The following is a 26,819-nucleotide window of genomic DNA, read 5'->3' as shown; positions in this document are numbered from 1 at the left end:
TGCTGCAAGACAAGATACATGTCTCCGTGGGCCAGAAATAAGAGTAAAAATACAGTGGATTAAGTGGCACTAACACTATCAGGCAGCTGAGCTCTGCATCCAAAACTGGGCAGTAGTGGCAGAGAGTTCTTTTCCCAGGTAAAACAGGAATAAAAGTACTCCACATGAGTAATCAGGTACTGATCCCATCCTCAAAGCCTGAAGCCTGAAGCTAAGATCTGCTTTATCTCTTTACTTGGGCTATACTTTTTAGCAAGACTTGAATCTTGGACATAGGAAGGGCATGATTATAATGATAAGACCAGGTACTGAACCAGGCACCATGACTGGATTCGCTTTATTTCTAATAGGGCAGGAGCTCCAACCAACCAGTATGAGAACTGCTCCTAAACTGAAGGCTTGAGAGGCTCAATGAGACTACTGTAAAATCACACAGACACATATCTGTAGTCCCAGCAACTAGGGAGGCTGAGGCAGGAGGATTGCAAGTTTAAGGCTAACCTGGACATCTTAGTGAGATCCTGTCTCAAATAAGAAATAAAAAGAACTGGGGATGTATCTCAGTTATTAGGTGCTCTTGGGTTCAATTACTGTTACTAAATCAATCAATCAATCATATAGAGGGGAAAAATGAATGAAAATGGCCAGGGTGGGGGCAAGGGATAGGGATTAAATAAAATGAACCTGAAAGAATTCTAAACCCATAAAAAAGAAGAAAGTCAGTCAACAGAATAACCTTACTTTACTAATTCCTAAATCATGTATTTCAGTAAAAAGAAAAATGATTCTAAGGAGCAAAGCAGAATATAAGAAGTAACAATGGACGCAAAATGATTTTTTAAATTATAAACTTTTAAGTATTGACTCTTTTAAAAAACTCTTTCAAAAATTAGTGCTTTTTTGTTTTTCATTTCACCATCATTGTCCTTAACTGCAGACACTTAATGTAAACCTCCAGCACCTTAGTTTAGCAATCCAAAGCAGAATTCAATTGGTTTTGTTGGATTGTCTTGGCCCCCAGTAGATTAGTCACTGTTGCCATGAATGTGGAGTACTCTTATTGTCCACATTATAGTTCTTTGGCAGAGGGGCAGGATTTGTTATCAAAACAGGATGGGAAACCTTACTGTTCTGAAGCAAAACAAAGATGTAAATTTATATCACCATTAATATCCTGTAGAACTAGCAATCTAAGGAACTAACCTTGGGAAAGACTGCCATAGAACTTCTAGTATACATGGGTAGTGGTATTGTCTAAATTGAGAGTGCACATGCAGAAAAAGAAACCAATTTGAGGAGTGTTTGAAGGAGAGAATGGAAGACAAAAGTTGTTAGAGTATATTGAATTCATTGTGCTTCTGAGGGCCAGCAATAAGGAATGGCCAGTAGATAGTTGAAATTTTGACTCAAGACTTGGAACTAACAGATTGACTAATGCCTTTGTTCTCAGTATATTGAACAAGTTGTAGCTATTGGCTGTGCATATAGTGAAGAGATAATTTGTATTAAGGGGAGAGGAGGGAGAAGGCCATCATCCATGACAGGTTAATACATATAGCTTATTCATTACTTTAAAAAAAAATAAAGCAAGAATGTACCTTTCTGCTATGATTAATTCTCATGAAGTCAGAAAAAGAGTTCTCCCTACTTATGTTATCAACATTTAGTAAATAGTTGCTTTTATCATATGGTTCACAGCATGCTATAAAAGTTTTATTTCAAGGTTTTAGTACTTGAGGTTGACTAAAAATATAATTTTTAAATTACTTCCCATGGGAGTGTTCTTTACTCAGTAAGGAAACAACCAAGTGGAATGCAGAGTGTAAACAGTAATGTCCTTTCTCATGCAAATCTGGTTAGCTACTTTTTCTTCAAGTTATGTCATGCATCATTGTAAATGGCTACAAAAGTACACTGTGACTGAGGGCCTAACAAGAATGGCAGGGTGTACCACATACAAATTGTATGTGGAAGCTGCCACCTCCAACTAGATTTTCCCCCCAAAATTTGGAGTTCAGATTCTCAAGGGATTTCCAATTGGATTTCAGAGATGGTAGTTCATGGTTAGCCTAGTGCATCTTAGTAGTTCTGCATACTCTTAATCTTTAATTTTAGTTTTTTGCTATTAACAGTTCACTGCTATTGCAATTAGGTTAACATCTTGCCTTGTGCTTATTCCTTTTTTTTTTTTTTTTGGTACTAGGGATTCAACCCAGAGGTGCTTAACCACTGATCCACATCCCTAACCCTTTTTTAGATTTTTTATTTTGAGACATGGTCTCACTGAGTTGCTGATGCTGACTTTGAACTTGTGATCCTTTTGCCACAGCCTCCAGAGCTGCTAGAATTACTGGCGTGCCCCACTGCACCTAGCTTACTTATTCCTTCATAATTACTGCTTTTTCTTCCCTAATTCTACCCTCTTGTCTACCAGCCATGACTTCCTTTTCTCTGCCCTCAAAGTTATAACACCTCGTGTGAACAATCAATTCTCTATAGAATGGAAGGCTGATGATTATTGTTTGTTCTTCTTCTCACCAGACTGGAAGAGGGTGGATCCAGAGGGTTGTGGAATATGACAGTAACTGGATTACTCAAAACTTGTCTATTAGTCTTATTTTACTTTGTGATTGATAATACTAAATGAAAGGAAGGTATATGAAATTTTTAGGACAATATCCAACTTCAAATGCAGAATTATTGCAAATTATGCAGCTCCTAAGAAAGTAAGGTGAGAAGGACATAAAGATTACAGGCTATTTAATGAAAGATTCTTTGACTTTTAAAAATAATTTTTAAGACTGAAAGATGTGTTGGTTACAAGATGGAATTTTGTTTTTGTGGTGTAGGCAAGTGCTCAACCACTGAACTACATCCCTGTTCACAGGATGGAGTTTTTAAACTCATAGTTTCCAAAGGCATTAAGTCAATTCTTCTTGGGCTTCAGCGATTTGGCCTTCAGGAGCCTTGTGTTTCTTTGCAACCTGACATTGGGCACCATCTTGATCTGGGCAAATGTCAGGGAATTGCTTGCTTGCTTGTTTATTTATTTATTTATGTTTTTATGTATGTAGTGCCAGGGATTGAACCTTGGCCTTGTGCAAGGGAATTACTTTAAAAGTGATCTTCAAAATGAAAGCATACTATTTCATTCATTGATTAACCCAACACTAAAACCCTGCTCTGTGTTTCTGCTGAGCTTCTGTATTGCGCTGGTCCTTCTCGAGCTAGCCTAGCACCACATGGAACATTCTGTTGCTCTTTCAGCATAAGCAGGGCTATTGTGATATTTATCTGAATTCAAACAAGGCTAATTAAAAGAGCTGCTGACAGTTGTTGTGATCTGACTTTGACTGCAGCTTGATGGTCATTATGGGTAAATAATGAACCAGGTCTGCAAATGTAGCAGCTGCCAACTTGGGATAGAAGAACGGCTATTGCTTCCAATTTAAGGATCTATCGACCGCTTCTCTTCTCCCTGCAGATCTTCTGCAGAAAACAAATGTTTTCTGGTGCTGTGTATTGTGGTTTCAGCTGTTTCAGATATAGCCTATAATTTCCTTCTTTAATATTTAACTTAGGACATTATTAGCTTACAGAGTTAACTTTTCTATTTTGAAAAAGTTCAGCTTTGTCCTTATGTATGCTATAACTAGCTAAACAACTGTAGTTATTTTTATGCATTTAATTTGTGTATTATGCAGAAAATAGCAGGTTTAGAACAGCAAGGTGTAGCTTGTAAAAATATTTCAAAATCTACGTAGATAGCTTTTTTTTAAAAAAAGAGATAGATACATGTTCTTTACTTTCGTTTTCTTAAAGATAAGACATTTCCTGCCAAACCTTGGTTTTGGGTTTTGTTCATCTCATCAATGGCTTATGAAATATTTTGATACAAATCCCTATTTATCAATTCAGAGGAACTGCAGTGACTTTCATTAAAATGCAATACTGAATATATTGTCACTCCATCACGAGCTTTCCCTTGTCCTATTAGTACGTAGGAACAGGTGCATTAAAGGTAAGAGAGACAGCAAATTGCATTCATAGATTAAATATACTTCCCTAAAGATTTCCCACACTTACAGGATACAGTTTCTGGATTTAAAAGTCACAGTCTAGAATTTGATACAAACCAGTACTTAACACATCTCTAGCATTTATTCAATTGCTATGGAAAAGACTTATCTGCATTATGTAAAGTCTGAGAATACAGTGATGCTTTGTGCATAATGCAGCAGAGTTTCAAGATCTTGCTGGGAGGAAATGATCCCAAACATGCCCCTCAAAGACAAGTCTTACTTTGAAAAATAATGATGAAAAATTGCTTATTTCTCCATGTATTTGTGTCTATGTTTATTTCAGGAAAAGCTAACCAAACTTCGTTTATCTGACTCAAGGAAGGGTGCTCTGAGTGTTTTTGCTTTTCTGTTTCCAGCTTGGATAATGCCAGAAGTAGTGTTAACAAGGGGTTATGTTATGCTGGCTTATGTTAAACCAGATCACCCCTAACATGTGCAGAGCCATTCATCTGTGTCACCAAAACCCAAGAGAACATCTGACATGGACTCTGAAACAGAAACAGTGATCACTTACAAATCAAACATGGCACGCTCTAAACTGATTGTGCACGGCAATCTTTTCTAGAAAGGACAACTAATTGAACATGATAAAGTGTAAAGTTAATTAACACCCTTAAATTTGTTGATTACTTTCACGGGATTATATTGTTCGTTGAGTAGCAGCTTTCTGTCCCAGCTGTCGCCTTTTTCAGCGAATGTCGCTGGTAAACAATAGAGACACCATAACAAGTCGTAAATGGTCCCTGTGACAGCAGCCCCTTGTGAGGCTGCATCTGTAGAAAATGATTAGAACAATTGCATTTTAAAGACGGCTCACATTGCAGCCCAAGTCCCATTGGTCCTCTTCTTGATCTCTTTTGATGGCAGATTGGTTAAAACATTTAAGTTCTTTGAGTAAATTAAGTGATTTACTACATTTTGCTATATTTGAGTGTGAGTGCTTTGGTGGCAGGGTTTTTACAGTAGTAAAGACAAATGTAATGCTTTAGCTTTCCATCTCTTTCCTCTCTGGATTCAAAGGCTTCTTTCCAGTAGTCATAGAATCAAAAATGATCTATCTCATTTGTGATTTGTAAGTGGTTATTCTGGGTTATCAGCAGTTGCATAATGGTTTATCTGTTGTAATCCTTTGGTTCAGCTTTTCAGCAAGGCTAAATTCAAATTTTAGTTATTTGCTACTGTTAGGTCAAAGTGCTATTAGATGTATCACTCAGAACTGCTACTCAACAAACACGTTTAATCCTAACATGCTGTTATTTTTTATAACACTCGTATAATAACTGTATAAAATACCTTTCCAATGTAGTCTTTCATTTGAACTTAAAGTAAGTGGCAACTTTTTGGGGGGGTACAAGAGAATGAACTTAGGGGCACTCAACCACTTAGCCACATCCCCAACCCTATTTTGTATTTTATTTAGAGACAGGGTCTCACTGAATTTCTTAGCGCCTCACCATTGCAGAGGCTGGCTTTGAACTCTAGATCCTCCTGCCTCAGCCTCCTGAGTGCTGGGATCACAGGTGTGCGCCACGTTGCCCAGAGCAACTGTTTTTATCACCATTTTCACATGGTGAACTCAAGACTGAGAGGTGTTATGATTTGTTCAGTGGTGTGACCTTGAACCATGATTTCATCCCAGGTCTCTTAATTCAAATTGCATCTTTTTCATTTTTTAACTCTAGATAGTAATGTTCCCATACATGTGCATTTATATTCATGCTTGTTTATGCAGCAGTAAGCGAAAATGCCAGTACCACATATGGAGAGTCACACTACTCCAAAACTGGACTTTTAAAAAATATCTAATTGACAAATAAAAAGGTATATATTTACCACGTACAACATGTTGTTTTGGAATAAAAATACCTTGTGGATGGCTAGATGAAGCTAATTAACATGTGCTTTACCTCACACACTTAATTTTTTGTGTAGTAAGAGTACCAATATCTGGGCTGGGGTTGCAGTACAGTAGTAGAGTGCTTGCCTAGCATGTGTGAGGTACTGGGTTTGATCCTCAACACCACATCGAAAAATAAATATATAAAATAAAGTTATTATGTCCAAATACAATTAAAATATTTTTTTAAATAAAAGAATACCAGGCTGGGGAAATAGCTTAGCTGGTAGAGTGCTTGCCTTGCAAGCACAAGGCCCTGAGTTTGATCCCCAGTACTGCAAAAATAAATAAATAAGTGAAAAAAATAAAAGAATACCAATATCTACTCTAAACAGTTTTCAAGAATATAATTCATTGTTATTGAATAGTTGAGCTATTTTGAGCTGGGTGCAGTGGCCAGGCCTATAAACCCAGTGACACAGGAAGCTGAGACACGAGGATCTCAGGAGGATCTTGAGTTCAAAGCCAGCCTCAGCAAAAAGCGAGGCACTAAGCAACTCACTTGAGACCCTGTCTCTAAATTTAAAAAGTGGGGGCTGGGGATGTGACTTACAGGTTAAGCGCCCTGGGTTCAATGCCTGGTACCAAAGAAAAAAAAAAAGTTGAGCTATTTTGATAAACTGGGAAATATTCGGTCTTAGTATTCTTGGTCATTTTATTAATCACTGATTTCTGCTTTACCTACTTTCTAAGAAGAAATTAAACATTTATCAGACACATTCTTTATGTTGGTTAGTAATATTCTAACCATTCCTGTGTATAAGGATCTTAACAAAACACACCAGAAAAATCGTGAATTAGAGTAGTATAAATGCTTTTATTAGAGCTATCACTTAGAACATTATAAGAATAGAAAAAGGGGGTCATGGCTATGAAATGCTTTTCAGAGTTGACGTGAATATGGTTTTTAAAGATAAGCAGTGGTTAGCCAAGAAAAGAAGGAAGGAAAGGGAATTTCATATGAGGAAATAGCCTAGGAAAGGCATGGATCATTGTACATTCAAGCCACTGCTAATACTTTTAGCAAGGCACTTTTTCTTGAGGTGTAGTTGATTTGAAAAAAATAAATAAATAAAATAATTAAGCATTTTTTCTTGAGGTAGTTGATTTGAAAAAAATAAATTAATTAATTAATTACAGTTCATTAGCAAGAAAAACAAAGATTAAAAATCAGAACCAATTTAAAGGAGAAAGAAAAGGAAGTTCATTGCTTCTTACAACTAAAGACAAAAGAGAAGGTAGAGTGAGTTGCATAGTTTCGCTGAAACATAAAAGTGTAAGTACTTCAGAATAACTTTTTCTTAATGGGAAAAAATAGGTGGAGCTCTTAGACTGTAGAAGAAATGTTGAGGAACAGTGAATAATGCTTTTAACTGCTGTTTATATTCATGTTAATACATAAGCTGTAATTACGTGTAGTCATTATATTGTACAATATTGTAAAAGTTCTCTTGAACTTATTCTTTATTCCTGATTTTCTTTTCTCTACTTGTTTTGTTCTGATAAGCAAACTCACATCTCTTGTGAAGGGAGGTGGGGCATTGTGTGCATTTAGATAACAGGCAGAACTCAGTGTCTATATGTAAAACCTACTGAATTTCTGGCTCAGTTCATGTTAGTCTAAACCACTCTGAGCCACATTTGCTAATGGAGTCAGACTACCTATATTCTTATAAAAGTTTCCACAAGCCTGCCCAGTTGTCAGCAAGACCATTGCTCTCTGAGAACAATTTCTTGTTTCCTTTGAATTCATTATTCTTTCAGTGACAGAGGTTGAAAAATGGAAGAAAAGAAGAAATCAGAATTTGGTGGTGATTGCCCTCATTCATCTGACACTTGGAATGATACTGCCTTTGGTATTATTTCTGGGTGTACATCTCTTTTCCTAATTATATTTTAGACCTGAGTATACATCTCTTTTCCCTAATTACATTTCAGTGTTCCATATCTACCATGGCTTTACATTTTGGGCTTTCTGGAATAGTCATATTTCAAATATTTTCCTTACCACAAAATAAGTCTTGATTTTTTTTTTTTTTTTTTTGGGGGGTGCTGGGGATCGAACCCATGGCCTTGTGCTTACAAGGCAAGCACTCTACCGACTGAGCTCTCTCTTCAGCCCCCAAGTCTTGATTTTTGATCAAGAAAAATTTCTTACTTGTTGAATCTTTCCACTTAGCACAAAGACCTAGCAAATTGTTAAAGGTACTGAATAGATGCTTGCTATTGAAATTTTTCATCTGTGAACCTGTGTTTGACTATATTTACACCTCTCCTGAGGCATGCATCTCTCTTTTATTATTCAAATTTCCTTATCCCTTCCCCATTCGATGATCCCCTCTCACCACCACTTCCACCACCACACACACTAGATTTCAGTCTCCTTGAGGGCAAGGACTATGTCTTCTTCATTCCCAGGGTTGGAAACCACTGGAGTATGAATCTTAGTTGATCAAATTTTATGTGTCAACTAAGAGACTTTGATTATATTTTAAAACACTTCTCCATTGTAATGCTGGTTGAAATTAAAACATACTGCCAAGAGAAGTCTTATCATCTTAAAAGCAAGGTAGTCAGCTACCCATTTTAAATGATGTGTACATTCATCTTTTTTTAATTTGTTCTAATTAGTTATACATGACAGCAGAATGCATTTTGACTCATTGTACACAAATGGAGCACAACTTTTCATTTCTCTGGTTGTACACCATGCAGAGTCACACCATTTGTGCAATCATACATGTACATAGGGTAATGATGTCCCTCTCATTCCACCATCTTTCCCACCCCCATACCCTCTCCCCTCCCCTTCCTCTTTTTTATTTGTCTGTACAAATGAGTTCAATTTTTCTGATTCTGGGGTCATGGAATGGAATCACTAGAAACATCATGACCAGAAAGTGTTAGATAAAGCCCTATAGGCAATCACAATATTTAGACTTGGTAGATTTAATTAATGTAGTTAGAAAATTAATTTTTTTGTACTGGGAATTGAACCCAGAGATACTTTGCCATTGAGCTACATACCCAGCTCTTCTAAATTTTTATTTTGAGACAGGGTATCACTCAGTTGCAAAGGGCCTCACGAAAGTGCTAAGGCTGGCCTCAAACTTGGCAATTCTCCTGCCTCAGTTTCCTGAGTCACAGGGATTGCAGGCATGCATCACTGTACCCAGCTTCTTTTTTCTAATTGGAAACAATTTATATATTATTTGTACAAAGTTTTTTGTGTTAATATGATAAATGTTTAAATGTGGATGTATGTGAATTTGAAAAATCCAAATTATCATAGAATAGCAAAAGCTTCAAAGTAACTCAGTGATTATTTTGTCTGATTCACTTCATAATTGAAAAATACTTAGGGCAAGCAGTATTTAGTGACTGCTAGAATGACAAAAACACTTTATGATCCTGGACAGATTTGGCAGATCTCCTGACAGCAGTTAGCTCTCAGTAATGACTATAATTGTTCATTTCCTCATTCTTCCTTTCTGTTTACTGCCTTGGTCCCTTTCATGCTGCTATAACAGAATACCTGAGACTGGATAATTTATGAAAAACAAATTTATTTTTTACAGTTCTGGGAGTAGGGAAGTTCAAGATCAAGGGGCTAGCATCTGGCAAGGGCCTTGCAGTATCATTATGTGACAGAAGGGCAAAGATAGGACAAGAGAGTGTGTGTGAATGTGAGAGTGTGCCGGAGAGGTCCAAACTTGTCCATTTTTAAGAAGCCCATTCCCATTCAGCACTGTTTCCAACATGTGCCTTTTGGGGGGACACACTCAAACCATAGTATTTCTTTCTCTTTGAAACAATAGTCAATTAACTGAGCATCTCCTATGTTCCAGACTGTGGCTATGGAGTCAGGGAGCCAGCTGTCACTGCCCTGATGGAGCAAATGTTCATATGGAGAAGACAAACTGAAATAGAGGTCTTAAAATAAACACGTGGTAGTTAAGTACTGTGAACAAAATTAAGGCAGGTAAAGGAGATCAAGAGTTATAAGGTACTCTTTTGGATTGTTAGAACAAGCAATCAGGGAAAGCCTCTCTGAATAAGTGATTTTGAGCAGAGATGTGAATGAAATGAAGGATATAAGTCATGAATAACTGGATGAAGAACATTCCAGGTAAAAGGAAGAGCAAATGTAAGGCTGTGGTAGGGGAACATGCTTGACCTGTTTCAGGAACTGGTAGGAAGCCAAAGTAGCTGGAAAGCAGCAAACGATGAAAAAAGAATGGTATGAAATAAGATAGGAGAAGTAGCCAAGGGCCACGTTGAAGGGCCTCTTGGGGTTTTGTGGAACTTTGGATTTATATTGGAAGTGATGGGAAGCCTTTGGAAGGTTGAGAGTAGACAGGAAACACGAACTAGGTTTATATTTTAGGAGGATTATTCTGGCTGCTATATGGAGAACAGACTGTGAAGGCAAGAGCAGAAAGGAGATCAACTAGGAGATTATTGCAGTAGTCCACCCGAGAGGTGGCAGTTGTTCAACTAGGGTGGAAGTGATGGACACAAAGAGAAGTGGGCAGATCACAGGTTTAGATCTTCTTAGGACAGGGAGAAAGGTCATTCAACCTTGACCCTTGTTATGATTTGGATGTGAGTTGTCCGCCAAAAGCTCACATGTGAGACAATGCAGAAAGGTTCAGAGGAGAAATGACTGGGTTGTAAGAGTCTTAACCTTATCAGTGAATTAATCCCAGATGGGATTAATTGAAGTGGTAGGGTGTGACTGGAAGAAATTGTAATTGGGGCATGGTTTGGGGGTATATATTTTGTATCTGGAGAGTGGAGGTCTCTCCCCCTCCCCGCTTCCTCCCTCCCTCCTTCCTGATGATGTGAGTTGTTTCCCTCTGCCACATTCTTCCGCCATGATGTTCAGCCCCACCTCAAATCCCGAGGAATGGACCTGACCTTTTATGGATTAGATCTCTGAAACTGTGAGACCTCAAAAAAACCTTTCCTCCTCTATAATTGTGCTGGTCAGATTATTTAATCACAGTAGGGAAAAGCTGACTAAAACAACCCTATAACTAATCACAGGACCTGATACTTACTATTCACTCAGTTCATTTTGTTGAATGGATGAAGCAAATGCAGGTTCCTCATCCCTTTTCATACTGTGTTGCCATTGAGAGATTTTGCAAGAGCTATTCATAATGTTGCAGTGTTACTATGGACTGCTCTATAATACTTCTTAACTTGAGCTGGCCTGCTTCTCTTGTTTATGGGTGTGGGGTAAATCAGCTAATATTTAGCAAACAAGGCTAAAATTATCCCAGAGAAGACCATGGCTTAGATAATCAAATAGTAATTAAACACCCACTTTATAGGCCCACGTTATAATATAGTAAGCCCTTATATTTAAATGGCACTTTTATTTTACTACATATGTTCACATACTCATACTCCATGAAGAAGTTATTAATGCTTTTCCAATTTTATACTCTGAGACTCAAAAATTAAGTAATCTTGTTTATTATCACACATCCAACAGATGATACATCCCCAAACCCAGATATTATATCTCCATATCCTTTACTCTTTTTCTACTGTGCTTATTCTTCTGTTTTCTAGTTATCTATTAAATATATCATGTACTGTGATTGATAATGGGGATGCTGACATGAACCGGACCCCAATGGTGACCTCATAGGAGGACTCAGATGACAATATGAAAGATTTTAATAAAGTGTGATAAATGCCATAGTAAAATTAAGCACAGAGTATATTTTGGTTTTGTGTATATAACTATTAAAATATATAAGTAAAATACAGGTTGAGTATCCCTCATCTGCTGGGCCCAGAAGTGTTTTAGATTTTGGATTTTTTTCAGATTTTGTAATATATTGCATGTCTTGGGTTGGGACCCAATCTAAACAAGGAATTCATTTCTGTTTCATATATCCCTTATAGACATAGCCTGAAGGTAATTTTACACAGTATTTTTAGTGCATCTGCGTTTCAACTGCAGTCTGTTACATATGGTCAGGTATGGAGTTTTCTACTTGAGGTGTCATGTTGGTGCTCAAAAAGTTTTAAATTTTGGACCATTCCAGAGTTTACATTTTTGGATTAGGTATCCTTGACCTGTAAATACTTCTCTCAGTATTCTAGCAGCTGAGTATGCAATCCATGTCTTCCTATTTTGGAAAACAGACTTGAATTAAAATGGTATAACCATTTAAAATAAAATACATTTATTGTTTACTACTGATAGACATAAAAATCCATGTCTTCTGAAATTCATAAAATGTCTACACCGTTTTTGAGTTCCAGCTTCCTAGATATTCTTTCCTTAGTTCAAAACAGGCTTCTTTTAGGATAACTTAGGTCCTCGTTTTGCCTTTGCAATGGGACTAGGCTTGATAGTATTGTATGGATAAAATTATATGTTTGGAAATATAAGATTTGGTCCTAAGAAATGCCCAAACTTTAAAATTACCCAGTTTAGTCAGACCCTTGCATTAGGATATAGGTTATGATAAAATCAGAAATAATTACAACACCTTTTTGAGAGGAAAAAAGTGGAACTACTGGAGACTTGAGAATTAAAAGATAAATTATTCTTTCTTTTGTGGTCTGCTCTTGTTTAAATAACTTATTTCTTCTTTTTGAAATATGTGTTTGAACAAGTGAGAAAGTGCACCTGTCAAAAGATTAACCAGCTGAGAACCATTGTCAGCATTAATTTTCCTTTAATAAATGACTCTCTGAAGCTATTTAGCAGTCTGTAATCTAGATACAAAGCTGTTGACCTATGATGGATAGTGCTGGATTTGTTTGTAAGCTTTGACTTAAATTGTCTACTTAATTTCTCTAGGTCAGATCAACAGGATTAGGAGAAAGAGTGGTTATGTGGTTTGAATAAAAATGGCTAAAGAAATTGAGCAAAATAGTTGTAAAACATTAATGGTTCACCATCTTGGTGAAGGAAGTTAGAAACAAGCAAAATGACAGCCACTTAAACATCAGCATTATCAAATATTCAAATGACATGGATCAGCTTATTGAAAGCATTTTTATAATTGGATTTTTGTACTTAATCCATTCCAAAGTGTATGTGAAGATATCATGAAATAATGTAATTTAACTATATGTGCAAGTGTTACCGGTTCTGTAACATGGGCACTCTCTCCTCCAAGGTTGATTGACTAACAATGCTACCTTCTTTTGCTTTTAATAGTTGGTTAAAAATAGTGTGAACTACAAAAGAAAAAGCTACTAAAGTTGACAAGAGCAAAATATTCACATTTAAATTAAATAAGGAACTCTGGGCCTCTGGGCTTTTTTTTTTTTTTTTTTTTTAATGTGTAAAAGCTTCATTTTATTGAATAAATTAAATTGGAAAGCAGGCCTTTACTTATAACTATTTATTCTAATGGCTAGGTTCAATACTTAATACCATACAGTTTCTTTATTCCGAGCTATGTGTAAAATAAGTTATAAAGCCAAAAATTATGATATGATAGCTTTTCCATTTACCTCCCCCCCACACCCCCCAGTATTAGAGATTGAATGCAGGGGCACTTCTACCACTGAGCTACATCCCTAGCCCTTTTTAAATTTTTTTTTGTGATAGGAGCTTGCTAAGTTCCTGAGGCTGGCCTTGAACTTGTGATCCTCCTGCTTCAACCTCCCTAGTTGCTGGGATTATAGGTGTGTGGCACTGTGCCTATTAAATTACAGTCCTATATTTGAACAAAATCTAACCTGAAAATTATGAATTAAGATTTCTCTCAATATTAAAACAGTAATAATACTCTTGCTTTTACTTTATTGTTAATAAAATGAGTGAGGCTTTCTGTGCCCTTTTTAGACAAGCCTACGCCAAGTTTCTTGTGCCAAATTAGAAGTTTCTCCAGTTATTTTAGTCAATGAATATGCATTAAGCCTTTGTTAAAAGCAACTAAGAAGTAGCTAAACTAAAGTTAAAGTTAATTTCTTTTTCTGCTCATGTTACTAGGAATGAATTGCCCAAAAGATACAGCAGGAAGGGCTGGGTGTGGTGGCGCATGCCTGTAATCCCAGTGGCTCTGGAGGCTGAGACAGGAGAATTGCGAGTTCAAAGCCAACCTCAGCAATTTAGTAAGACCCTGTCCTTAAATAAAATATAAAAAGGGTTGGGGATGTGGCTCAGTGGTTGAGTGCCCCAGGTTTCCATCCCTGGTACCAAAAAAAATAAATAAATAAAATAAAAGTGAAAGGGAAAGAAAAATAGAAATAATACTGGAAAGTACACACAGGAATAATCAGTCTAAGTAAACAAGCTTTCTTTCTCTTAAAAAAAAAAGAATCTTACCACTTGAAATGCCTTCTTCTTTATGGGTCAAAGAGCAAGTACACTTTTTGTAGCTCTCATCTGTGGATAGTATTGGAGAGTAAGTAACCAGAGACCTCAAATCCAAACTAGGATAAGATCCTTCTGACTGCCTGGCTGCTGCTGTACTGGTCAGGGCCCAGGCAAATCTGTTTTGTATACATTCTGTCATGGAATAGATTTCTTAGGAGAATAATAGATTAATTAGGATAAAATTCACCTTTCAAAATCCCATGTGTATTGTGCCAAAATATTTAAGATGAATCAAGAATGAGAATATGACTAAATCTGTGTGTTCCTTTTGGTTTTCGATTAACCTGCATGATACTTGATTACTGAAATATTCCTATGGAGAAAAGAGTATCTTAGACATGCCTGGCATATATACAATTTGGAGGCCAGATGTTTTCATTTGGTTTTGGGATTTCCTTTCCTTTTACTATTTGAACATTTAAAGAAATATATCCTTTTGCTTCTATTTCTTTGCCCCCATATGATTCAGGTGTGGGAGCTGCTCGGTCTGGGAATCTCACATTTATGGTAGGAGGAGTCGAAGAAGAATTTGCTGCTGCCCAAGAGTTGCTGGGTTGCATGGGCTCCAATGTGGTGTATTGTGGAGCTGTTGGAACTGGGCAGGTAACATTGTCACATTAATGACGTTGACATAATGATGCAAAATTGGCTGTTGTTTTCTATTTCCTGATCACATTCTTATTTCTCTTCATTCTGTTTAATCTGTGGATTCTTTGCTCAGATTTTCTTAAATTAATTTGGAATAGAGTTTCCCATCATTCTTGGTGGGTGTAAGCAGATGCCAACCAATTTACTTTTTAAAAGAAAATATCAAAAGTTCCATCATTGTGATCTTGGCATGTCTTCCCTGAACTCATCCATAAAACTGCTTTTGTTTAGGTGTTTGTGTTGTCTGAGTGACTGTTGTCCTTCATCTAATTTTGTAATTATTTGCTATAGCTCCATTTATACTACAGTCAGGTAGAAGTAACCTATGCCCTTTAATCTTTTTCTTAAAAAACAAATAATTTTCATTTAGAAATATGAGGTGATTGACAGCACTGAACTATGAATTCAAACAAGTTGTACCCTTCCCACTCCTAACATGCACACAGTCCCTTTAATCTTAGGCACCAGTACTCTTTCTCTTACTCAAGACTTCTGTATTATCTCAGATACATTTATTGTTTCCGTACTCTTCTTTGTCATTCTCTAAGCTCCGTGGAGTTTTGCTTCTGTGACTGATTGCTGACCATCTTGTCCATTCCACATGTGACCTGGTCCGATCTTTCTTTCATTATCTCATACCTAGTTTACTGCTCAGAGGGCCTAATAGGTCTCTAGATGCCAAATGTATCACTCTGTGCAACACAATAATCAAAACCAAGACTAACAAGGTGCTTGTATCATGATGTGTACTTCTCTGTTCTGAAACTTTATGAATAGATTCCTATTTCCTAACATCAAATCTTAACTCTGGACCCTAGCTTTCATAACTCCTAACCAACTCTTGGCAGTTTTAACAATCAAATTTCTTACCATTCCCTAAAATATATACATATGAGTAATTTTCTTACTGATCCAGAAACATCTAATGCTCTTATACATTTAATCCCTTTTATTTATATATTTACCTTTTACCCTAATCTCTTCCCTTTTCTTTCTTATCTATTTATATCCTCCTTTGGGCTTCTGAGAGATGATTTCCACCTCTTATGTGCTCTTGCCTTGGGTGATCTTATTTCTCTGAACTTCTACTATCTCTGCCTTGTAACCTCTATCTTATACTTTGCCATTTCATTGTTTTTGTTTGTTCATTTGTTGCCTTTCATGTAGCATATTAGTCCCATTCCCAGTTAGGTCTAAGTTCCATCACTTAAAGAGCAGTCATGCCACGTGGACGGATATTCCCTATAGTGCTGAGCCCATAGTAAGTCCTGGGTCACCACTGTGGATTTATGACCTAGTGGAAGAGATCCCCACATCTGACGTGGGGTAGACTTTGGGCTCCAGAGGCATGCTGCACCTCATTATCTTTCCCATTCAAGAGAATCAACAGTTGAAAGCTACTTCTTTTAGAAAGAAGCCTATGAACTTAGGCAAAGAAAAACTTCCTGTGAGTTTTAACTTGAAAATAGAGATATTTCACATGTACTCTTTTTCAGGCTGCAAAGATCTGCAACAACATGCTGTTAGCTATTAGTATGATTGGAACCGCTGAAGCTATGAATCTTGGAATCAGGTTTGTTGAGTAGTACATTTTCATATACTAACAGTTTTTATTGGCTTTCCTATTTGATTTTCTAGTATTAAAAAAAATGATGTTTGTGAGAGATAAATGAGTTGATCCAGGGACATTTTGAAAGTACTTCATTATTGAACTTTAATAGACTTTGCTTATTGGACAAGCAATAGGACCCTGGAGAGCATGAATACTCTTGCCATAGCCATAAATGTATTGCACTGTGCATTTCAAGTTATATTATCCTTTTTTATATGGAAATCCCATTTCTTCTATTATGTTAAATGCAAGGAACACTTTTACTATAAAAATTAAACATTCTTTGGCAGTGTCAGGAAAAATCTGTATGAAACATGGCTTTAATGTATAGTGAATTCAAGTTTATGCTACTGTGTGACTAGTTTTATGTAACTCTTTTAAATATAGTCCCAAAATCTGCACTAAGAGTTCTTGGTGGTTCAGTTGCATTCATAAAGCTACAATTCATATGTGTAACTTTCATATTTAACTTGCCTGTAGTTTGGTTAGTTGGCATTAGGATCTATCTTTAAAATAAATGTCATTCATACTTTATTTAGAGTGATTCAGGAATTCTGTTTTTACTGCAAATGCTCATCTTTTAGAATGCTTAAGGTTAATGTCTTAATTTTAGCCTTTAATCTTTCAGGTTATGAATGCTACATATGATTAATCACCTAATTAATTTTTGAATATTTTATATTTTGTGAATATAATAAATATACATTTCTTACTTTAGAAAATGCTTAATAAGCAAGGTGCTTTATTCAGATGCTTTCTTTCTCACATCCACCAAACTGCTAACCAAATATATCACAAAGCAGAGTAGTGGTTCATATCACAGCTTTTGATACAAGCAATAGAAAGAGCCAAAGTGCTTGAGATATTTTTTAAAACATGGTAATGGATTCACATTTCCTCTTAATTACCATATCAAGATGCTGTTGTTTTATTGAATTGCCCTTGTCTCAGATGTTAAACTATCTTGACCTATTAAGTTGTCATGTTGTAATTGAGATAAAAGAGGAATTTGCTTTGCATCAGAGCTAATTGGTTTATCAATATCCTGTACCATTTACATTTTAAAATTGAATGTCTATAAGATGGTAAGGCATATCTTTATAAAGCCTTAATAAAAAAAAAACTAGTAGTATATAGGGAGTCCTTCAGAGTGTTATGTCTGTATTGTGGCCAGTTGTAGGCTGTGGGTCACTTATCATAATTTAAAAACCGGTTACTAGTAACTTGTATTCATGTCCATTCTTTAGACTAATTTCATAGAAGAGGAAAATGTAAGTTTCTGGAAACCAAATTGCATATAAAATTAATTGGTGTTGACAATGGGATTAGTAGGCATATGCATCTTTATAATTTTATTTCCATTTTTCTAGATATGTGGATATATCATAAAAAGTAAAAGCCTAGATGGACCTATGTTCTACTATACTGTGATGTACTCCCTTGTCTTTGCCATTTAGTTTTTATTCAGTACCTGCAGCATCACTGGGTCAGGGTGTTCCTTAGGCACAGTGGTGCATCGTCTGGCATTCCTTAAATAATTTTCCTATTGGAACTCTGATTAGATGACCAGTTGCCCTTCTGAAATGAAGTTTTGTATAGGAAAGTGCTTGTGGATGTTCTCCTCCAAATACCAGCAAAGAAAGAAAAGTAGGAAAATCAATTAAATAAAATGTATATAATGAAATGAAAACCATTGGTTACTGTAGTGTGTGTTTTCAGGGAAAAAATGAAGAGTAATATAGTTCCAAATAGAGAAATTTAAGAACAAAAGCAATAAATAGAGTTTCCCTGACTTTTGACATTGATCCATTATCACAAATAGTATTTAGAAATATGAAACTTTAAAATACTTATTTTTTCTAAAACTCTACGTATGTTCCAATACACACACACACACACACACACACACACACAAAATATACACTAAAAGTCTGAACACAAGGTAGAAACTTACTCATTTTATTTAACTGTTAAAATAATTTATAAGTTTCTAGTGTTACAGATAGTACTAATAAATTACTTATTTTCATAACATTAGGATTTTATCACTCTATCTTACAAAGATTCTCAGTGGTTTGAAAGCCCTAAAAGTGAGTGCTTCTGCTATTGTCTTTTCTCCATGGTTTACAGACATGGTTTTAAATGACAGGATTGTTCTCTAGTATAGTATAGACAGTGGCCACGATTTATTGAGCTTTGCAAGGTGAAAGAGAAAATTGGCATCAGCAAGCATAAATTCCCAAGTAGTAAATTCCCACAAAGTAGTATAGCATCAAAGTGGTTCAGCCACATTTATATTCTGTTCACTTTGAAGTGAATTTTTTTTAGAGTATCAATGTCAACATTTACAAATTGAGTTACCTATTCCTATGAAGTGATCATTTCTGATTAATTTCATTCTTGTAAGTCAGTGTTTTTTCTGAAACACTTTCTTTTTTTAATAGAAGAATAAAATCTTACCATTTAAAATTCTTATTGACCTCTATGTTCTTTTACAGTGAGTCTTTATGGATGTTAGTGAAATTTTTAAAATGTAGTAAAAAAAGTAAAGAGTGAAAAATATTGGTATACAATATATTTTGAAATTCTTTTTTATTAGATCTTTCTACTTTCTAATTGGGTTCCTGGTTAGCCCTCAGAAGTAGTTTTATGGCCCTGAGAGTCTCCTGCTTGCATTACAGTCTCCTTCTTGTTCTTATGCATCACCTAGGAACAGCATTTTTAATGTGAGTTTTGTTGTCTTGTTTTTATTTTGCTCCACTGAGAATTAATTTCTTCTTCAATATTGCTAGTGTGATATGTTATTTGCATTGCCAGTAAGGTCCCAGGCCCCTCCAGCAACCCTCTTGTCTTCTACCAAAAGAAGCTTGAAATAGTTGCAATTCTGATGAACAATTGAAAATTGTTCAAGATGAGAACTTTCCCACAGCATAATTTTATTTTAATATTTTATTTTACTGCCCTTAGTAGTTATCTTTTTTTATGTGATGACTGAAGTCTCTTTGTATAATAAATAGAAAAAATGACAAACAGTTGTAATAAAAATATGAAGAGATTACTAAATAATCTGATAAAATGCCATCATATTGGCCATTCACCAACCACCTGGCACTCAGTGAGTCTCAAGCTGTTTAGAGGGTATCTTCTAGTTCTGCATTTCAGTTATGCTACAGACTTCAATTTTCTCATTTAGAGGCAATAGTATCTATTTACTGGGTTGTTCTGAAGATTGAGTTAATTCATGTAAATCTTTTAAAACAGTTACTGGCACAATGTTGGTGCTCAGTGCATGGTAGTTCGTGGTTGTGGTGAGGTGGCATTTAAAATGTTTTATTTTTTCCTAACACCTCTCACTAGCTGTTATTATATGTTTCTTTGTTTATTTATTGCCTGTCTTTCCATCTGGAAAGTAAGCTCCATTAAAGGGAATGACTGTTTACTCATGGCTGTATCTTAAGAACATTCCTGGCAGATAGCAGGCACTCAATGAAGGCTCAACTAAATGAATGAGGAGAAGAGGTGGGGGAGTGAGGGGACAGGATATGGCACTTCTACCTCAGTCACAGTTATCGGGGCATGTGTCTCAACTCACACCCTCTTGACCTGCAGGCACAGCTTCCCCTTAACTTCTTTATTGCCTCCTCGACTCTATTCATATCTCCTGCACATGACCCTTGGTGAATAAGTGAATGACTGATTAAAATTGACATGGTTTTAGATGTTTCATTTCCAAATCTGTTCCTGTGATACAAACATCCCGGTTTGGTGAAAAATTGTTGTTGTGGTTCTTACATAAAACCAAATAGTAAAAATGCTTAGAAACAGAATAAAACAAACTTTTTTGATCCTTAAAAGCTTGATTACAGTGAAGGCAGAAGGTTTGGATTCTCTTTAATTTTTGTTTTTACAGTTTATGCATCATTTTTTTATTTCTCCCAAAAGTTCATTTAACATTCTTGTGTTTTAGAGGTGAGTAGATTTGACACCATGACGTTTGAGTTGCATTATATATGCAATCAGAGCAATGAATTCATTCTCTGTTTATATCAGAGAACATTCCAGCAATTGTAAAGCCACATGCATGCACACACGTACTCTCGAACCACATCCAGTGGCAAGTTATTATGGGGACTGACAGACTGTCATCCTTTTGATGGCTTGAGCTGTATATCTCCTGAACAGCAATGGGGCTCTTATGCAGAAAGTATCATATGTTCCCAGCCAATTTACAGGGAAACAGCAATAACATTTTATCATGGTTGAGAGCCCAGTAGCTGCTTCCTATTAAACTTGCCCTTTCAGATACCTGTCTTGGATTAATTTGTTGATTTCAAATGGAAACTCAGTCTTCTCCAGTGAAGCATGACGTTCTAGGATAGACTCTCTGAATGACAATTACTGTGTATTCTAGCTGGTTTCAGACCATTACAAGCCTTGGGCACAGTGGAAGACAGAGGACTTCAGTAACTGATTTTAATATCATGTCTAATTCTAACTGTCAGTTATGTATGTGCCAGGGAAAGAATCCTCGGAAAGATGAAATGCAAAACACTTCTCACTTGCTCTTTTTAATGATACACTTTGCTGCAGAGTGGGGGGCAGGGGAGGAAAAGCAGGGAGGGAGTAGCCATTTCCTGAAGGGAATCTGCACAGCAGGAGAAGCTTCAGGTTTGAAAAGTGAGCTTGGAACAACTGCCACCTGATTTTTTTATGTGTGTGCCCCTCAGGATGCTTCTAAATAGTACTCTGTTCAACAAAACAGGTTTCCACAAATCAGCGCCAGTATTTTTCCTTGAATGTTCAAATAAAATGGAGGGTTTCACAAAGTTAGGATAATAAGCTTTACTCACCATTTTGGTGGGTGTTACAGAGTGTAAGTTTCCTTAGCAGTAAAGATTCTTAGGAGATACTGCCAAGTGTAATCTGGCAGATTATAAAGAAGAATGTTACTCTGCTGCTTTAAATGATGAATCATCTTAAAGAAAAAATCTAAGATAGTAAGCCCCTAAAATATATTTCAAATGGGTGGGAAAAGCAGTGTTTTGTGAAGTCTTTAAAAACACCCTGTCTTTATGGAACACATCAGACATAACATCTTGAACATTTGCGCTTAGAGAATAGATTTGCAGTTACATCAAATTAGGTGGTTGTTAATTGTGATTTTTCTTTCAGTTATTCCTTAAGCACATTGGCTTTATCTTTTCCTAAGTCAAGTGCCACAACATCATACTGATAGTCTAATTTTATTTAAAAGGGGAAAGAAAGCATCCATAGCAAATTACATATTCAACAAACTTTGATCTTTATAAAAGAATTAAAGAAACTGTTGGGTTTTTCTCTGGTAGTCTACCATTGAACAATGTACGGTAGCTGATTTAGATGGAATCTTCTGTATCTATTGTACTCCTTAGTAAAAACCCATCATTTTAACGGACCTCTGTATGAATTCAGATATGTGGCATGCCACAGCATTCCATGAACCACTGCTACCCCTTAAAAGCCACTTTATATATTCCATATATATCCTGTTGATTCTAGCCCTTGCTCTAGCATCAGAAAAATGTTTTACTGTTCACAGTATTCAGATTTTGAAATGAGAAAACATATTTCAAACACAGAATAAGCAAGAACTTAAGCATGCCAAAATGCAGTTTCACACTTAAGTGTTTCTTTTCAATCCTTTATTTTCTAAAAGAGATTGGTTTTAACAAAACACAGAAGGCTTTTATGAAAATTGTTTTATAATAGCCCTTTGCATGAAAGAAACCAATAAATTGCTGGGTATAAAGTTTTATTTGAAACTTTATTCAGTAATATTTGACAAAACTATGCTTCCCAAACTGTTAAGATCCCTAGAATCAAAGTAATAAAACATTTTGATGCTGTTTTTTCTAGGGTCCACATTGAACAGCCGCTTATGCCATCCTCCCAGTGGTAGAACAAATGATGTTTCCGCTTGGGCAAGCTTTGTTTTATCAGGATCAGTAACCTTATCAGCAGTTGACCCAGAACTATAATGCATGTCTCTGAATAGATAGCATATGTCACAACTCTGGGTAGACTTGCTTCATAAGCAAAATTGTTTAATGAAGATTTAATAAATAAGGAAAAGTTTGCAGCAAGAAATGTCTTCCTTATAATGATAACTTCTCCAAAGCTCATTTTACTACTCATGGCCCATCTCTTGCATTTATTCTCACAAAAGGAATAAACACATAAATAAATGCATCCACACGGACTCCCATGCTATATCATTTATCTGTCAGTATTTCTGAAATATATCATTTGTGTGTAAAGAATGTAGCATTTAGATTTTCATATTGGTTTAAAGTTCATAAGTGACACATAAAAGCAGTAACATTCAAAAAACTAGAAAACCCCTGAGTGTGACAAACCAACAACATTTTTATGCAGTTACGTATTATTTCCTCTCAATAGTAGAGTAGTGCAGGTTTTCTCTAAATGTGAAATGTCCTGGCTCAGAAATGATCATGTTCAATCAGTGTCTTTTAACATCCTGTAATTCAAGATTAAATTCTTCACTCTCATATTAATCTACTTTGATTTTAAAAGACATAATAAATGGAGAGAGAAGATGGAGCATCCTCATGTGTAAATAAGTCATGCATGACTTGTGCATTTTGACATGTAACACTTTTTTCTTTGACCTTTGACAGGTTAGGACTTGACCCAAAACTATTGGCTAAAATCCTAAATATGAGTTCAGGACGGTGTTGGTCAAGTGACACTTATAATCCTGTACCAGGGGTGATGGATGGAGTTCCTTCGGCTAATAACTATCAGGGTGGATTTGGAACAACACTCATGGCTAAGGTATGGTAAATGCAGAGGCTAACCAAGGAGGGTAATGGGGGTTACTTAGTGGTCTGATTTCTCTTCCTCCTTCTAACAAAATATGTCTCTCCTAGAATGCAAAATTACTATAGTAGTGGTTCATTTTCTCAATAGAAATGAGTAAAAATTTATATTTTAAAATCCCTTATCTTGTTCATTTTATTCCTAGGCTTTTAGAAGACTGGGCAAGGATTTTTCTTTTGTCCTTAGGTTTGTTTATAACATGAGCTAGTACAATTTTGTTCTTCATCATAAATTTATGCTAATTTACCAACTCCCTAGAGTGGGAGCAGTGACTTTCCTAATAGTTAACACTGCACGTACACAGTGCCAGGGAATCTTTCCCATGATTTCTAAATATATCTTCCTGCTTTAAGAGTATATTTGGATTTTTGTGTAAATTAATTAGGTCATTTGCAAAGCAAGTTTTGGGCCTCCGTTCATTTGTGATCTTAACTGTAGAAAATACTTTTTAGACTAGCAGACTTTGAGATTTCTGTATAAAGCTTATTACCCACCAATTGATATTTTTTTTCTTTCTGATTACAAAAATAATAACAGGCACACCTGGATATCACACTTGGCTTACTCTTCCTCATGTCTTGTGACATTTGTCCATTGAACTTCTTGAATATACCTTGAATTTATCTACTTCCCTTTTCTTCTTCTAGCCATATCTTGGCTGCAGCTCATTTTTTAAAAAAAATATTTTGTTTTAGCTGTATATGGACACAATACCTTTATTTTATTTTTATGTGGTGCTGAGGATCAAACCCAGGGCCTCATGCATGCTAGGCAAGTGCTCTACCACTGAGCCACAACCCCAGCCTGACTGGAACTCATTTAGCGATATCACAGGTGTCCTTAGCTGGTCTCCTTGCTTTTTGACCTCATCTTCTCCAATTCATTTTTTACACCATTTCTCAAATGTGTAAACCTGATTGTGTCACTTTTCCCATAAAGTTCCTTTAAGAGTTTCTGATAACTTACAGATTAAAGTCCATCCCCACAACTTTTCTTACAAGGCCCTTGGTGATTTGGACTGCATGCCTCAGCAGACTCATTTTTACTTTGTCCCTCCCCTCTCTTTGCTTCAACCATACTGAACTCATTTCCACCTCTGCATTCTCACCTCTCAAACCTTCCTGTTTGCTGTTCCCACTGCCAAACATTCTTCCTTGCCCTCACCTCCCTGACCCCCCCATGCTTTTACCTGGCTTATGCCACTCATCCTTCAGATCTCTGCTCAGCCATCTCTTCCTCTGGAAGACTTGACCCAGCACCCACACTGTGCCTCCCCACCTCCCATGGTGGGTACTTCTCCAAATCATATAAATGCTTATTTAATTGTCTTTCTTCCTCAGTAGACTGAATTTGGGTGGGCTGTGGCTGTCGTGTTTATCATTGAATTCCAGCTTCTTGTCCATTGTCAGTATACTTTCACTATTTATTGGAGGAAGTAATATTTGAAACTGTGTTTCCTATTTTTCCGTTTTATTTCCCTTCATGTTAGATTTTTTTAAAAAATTTATGGCAACCTTACAGACTTCCACAGATTTTAAAATCATTTCCTTATGTAATCCTACTTTTATAGTAACTCCTATCCAAAAATAAACAGGTCTTGTAGACGATAGGGTAATGAAGGAGACACTCAGAAATCAAGGTTTCTGTTTTAAGTAGTTTTGCAACTCTGTGAAAGCACTTGTAAAAGTATATACGAACTAGGGGTATTGCTAAGTGGTAGAGCACTTGCCCAGTATATGCAAAGCCCTGGGCTCAATTCCAGCTTACCAAATGAGGGGAAAAAAAGAAGAAAAAGAAAAGAAAATATATATGTGTGTGTATATTATATGTATGTGTGTGGATATATATGTGTGCATATGTATGTAGGAAACTTAATGTTAGTAAGAATCATTATTTTTAGACTCTGTTTTTCCTTCTCTGAAACCAAAACATTAGGACTGCAGTTAAAAGTCAGCCTTTACCACCAGTCTTAATGTATTCCCTCCTGCCCTTGTTCGATTTAGGATCTGGGGTTGGCACAAGATTCTGCTACCAGCACAAAGAGCCCAATCCTTCTGGGCAGTCTGGCTCATCAGATCTACAGGATTATGTGTGCAAAGGGCTATTCCACAAAAGACTTCTCAGCTGTTTTCCAGTTTCTCCGAGAGGAAGAGAACTTCTGAATATGCCCTTTGGCCATGGACGTTGTTGGGAACCAAACTGTCTTGGAGCCACCACCTCCTAGCTCACTCCACAAGTAAATGGGTTTAATCAAAGGTCATCTGTCTCTTTTGATTGTCTGTGTTAAGTAATCCCTAGGATTTACCACCCATTTTTAACTACTTATTCTTTTTGTCTATTTAGCAAACCTATTATCAGGAAAAAAAATTTTTTTTTCTGCCAGCCACTGATGGTCTCTGCTAACTAACTGAATTAATCTTTTTAAAAAGTATGATCCTAGAGTATCTTCTACTAAATTGTTGAATACTTTGAATGGGAAATTTACTTTGCAAAAAAATAAAATATTGCCAAATGTTTTGTTAATAGGATGAAACCCATCTTAAAGAAAAGAAAAGAAATCGAAGTGAGGAAAGGAGTTAGAGAAAGGAAGTATAGTGAATTACTACCTATATCCCTCAGGAAGTTTGTCCTGTTAACCAAGTGCTGGTATTCTTGCATTCCTGAGGTTACTGGTTTATTCTCCAGGGAGTTGATAAAGCAAGAGGACTTGTTGCTGCATGTTTTATAATTTAGACTCTGTTACAGTATCTCAGTGTACCCCTCTTGTTACAACTCCTAGTACTCAGCAGATTTATTTCTATATTTTTTTGCTTCTGTATACATTCTTACTACATATTTTTGGACTTCACAGAATGATATCTTTAGACTGTTTCAGAGCCAATGATGATATTTGCTTTAGATAATTATTACATTATTCTAAATATAACCATATTATTTTGAATTCAAATAAATTTCTATGCTGATAATATCTTCTTGGAGTTTTTGTTTCTTAAAAAAAAAAAAAAAACTGACTTTACAGTCTAATGGGGAAAGGAAGGTAAGAATGAAAAGGAAGGGAGGTGGAAGGAAACATCTTAGAGTTGGCCTGCAGTGGGCCAGCCTCCTGCAGCTCTGCCCGAATCCTTGGTTGTCATTGGTTTGAATGTTTTCCATGTCATGGTGCTGTAAGAATTCAGCTTACCTTAAGTGTAACACACATGCCCCATTATGGAGCACAGTCCCCACTTTTCCCATCTCAGCCCCAAGAAACATTCCAGGTGATAGACCTAGACACCAAAAGTACTACTACTTCCATTATTTTCCTGGTGATAAAAAATTCCAGGCACTATTATAAGTGATAGG

General features: G+C 36.1%; 1 protein-coding gene across 1 annotated transcript in view; it reads left to right on the top strand.

Annotated features, from left to right (window-relative positions):
* Hibadh (3-hydroxyisobutyrate dehydrogenase) overlaps nucleotides 1–26,445 on the top strand; it is a 105,268-nt gene extending 78,823 nt beyond the window's left edge. The window contains exons 5-8 of the mRNA XM_047562469.1: nucleotides 14,808–14,941; nucleotides 16,483–16,559; nucleotides 23,276–23,432; nucleotides 25,481–26,445. Of these exons, the coding sequence (XP_047418425.1) occupies nucleotides 14,808–14,941; nucleotides 16,483–16,559; nucleotides 23,276–23,432; nucleotides 25,481–25,639 (527 nt within the window). The 3' untranslated portion in view covers nucleotides 25,640–26,445. The remainder of the gene's footprint in view (nucleotides 1–14,807; nucleotides 14,942–16,482; nucleotides 16,560–23,275; nucleotides 23,433–25,480) is intronic.
* The last annotated feature ends 374 nt before the right edge of the window (nucleotides 26,446–26,819 follow it).

The sequence above is a fragment of the Sciurus carolinensis genome, chromosome 8 (assembly GCF_902686445.1).
Source record: "Sciurus carolinensis chromosome 8, mSciCar1.2, whole genome shotgun sequence".
NCBI lineage: Eukaryota > Metazoa > Chordata > Mammalia > Rodentia > Sciuridae > Sciurus > Sciurus carolinensis.
The sequence above is the reverse complement of the archived record's forward strand: the minus strand, read 5'-3'. Positions and strand labels throughout refer to the sequence as shown.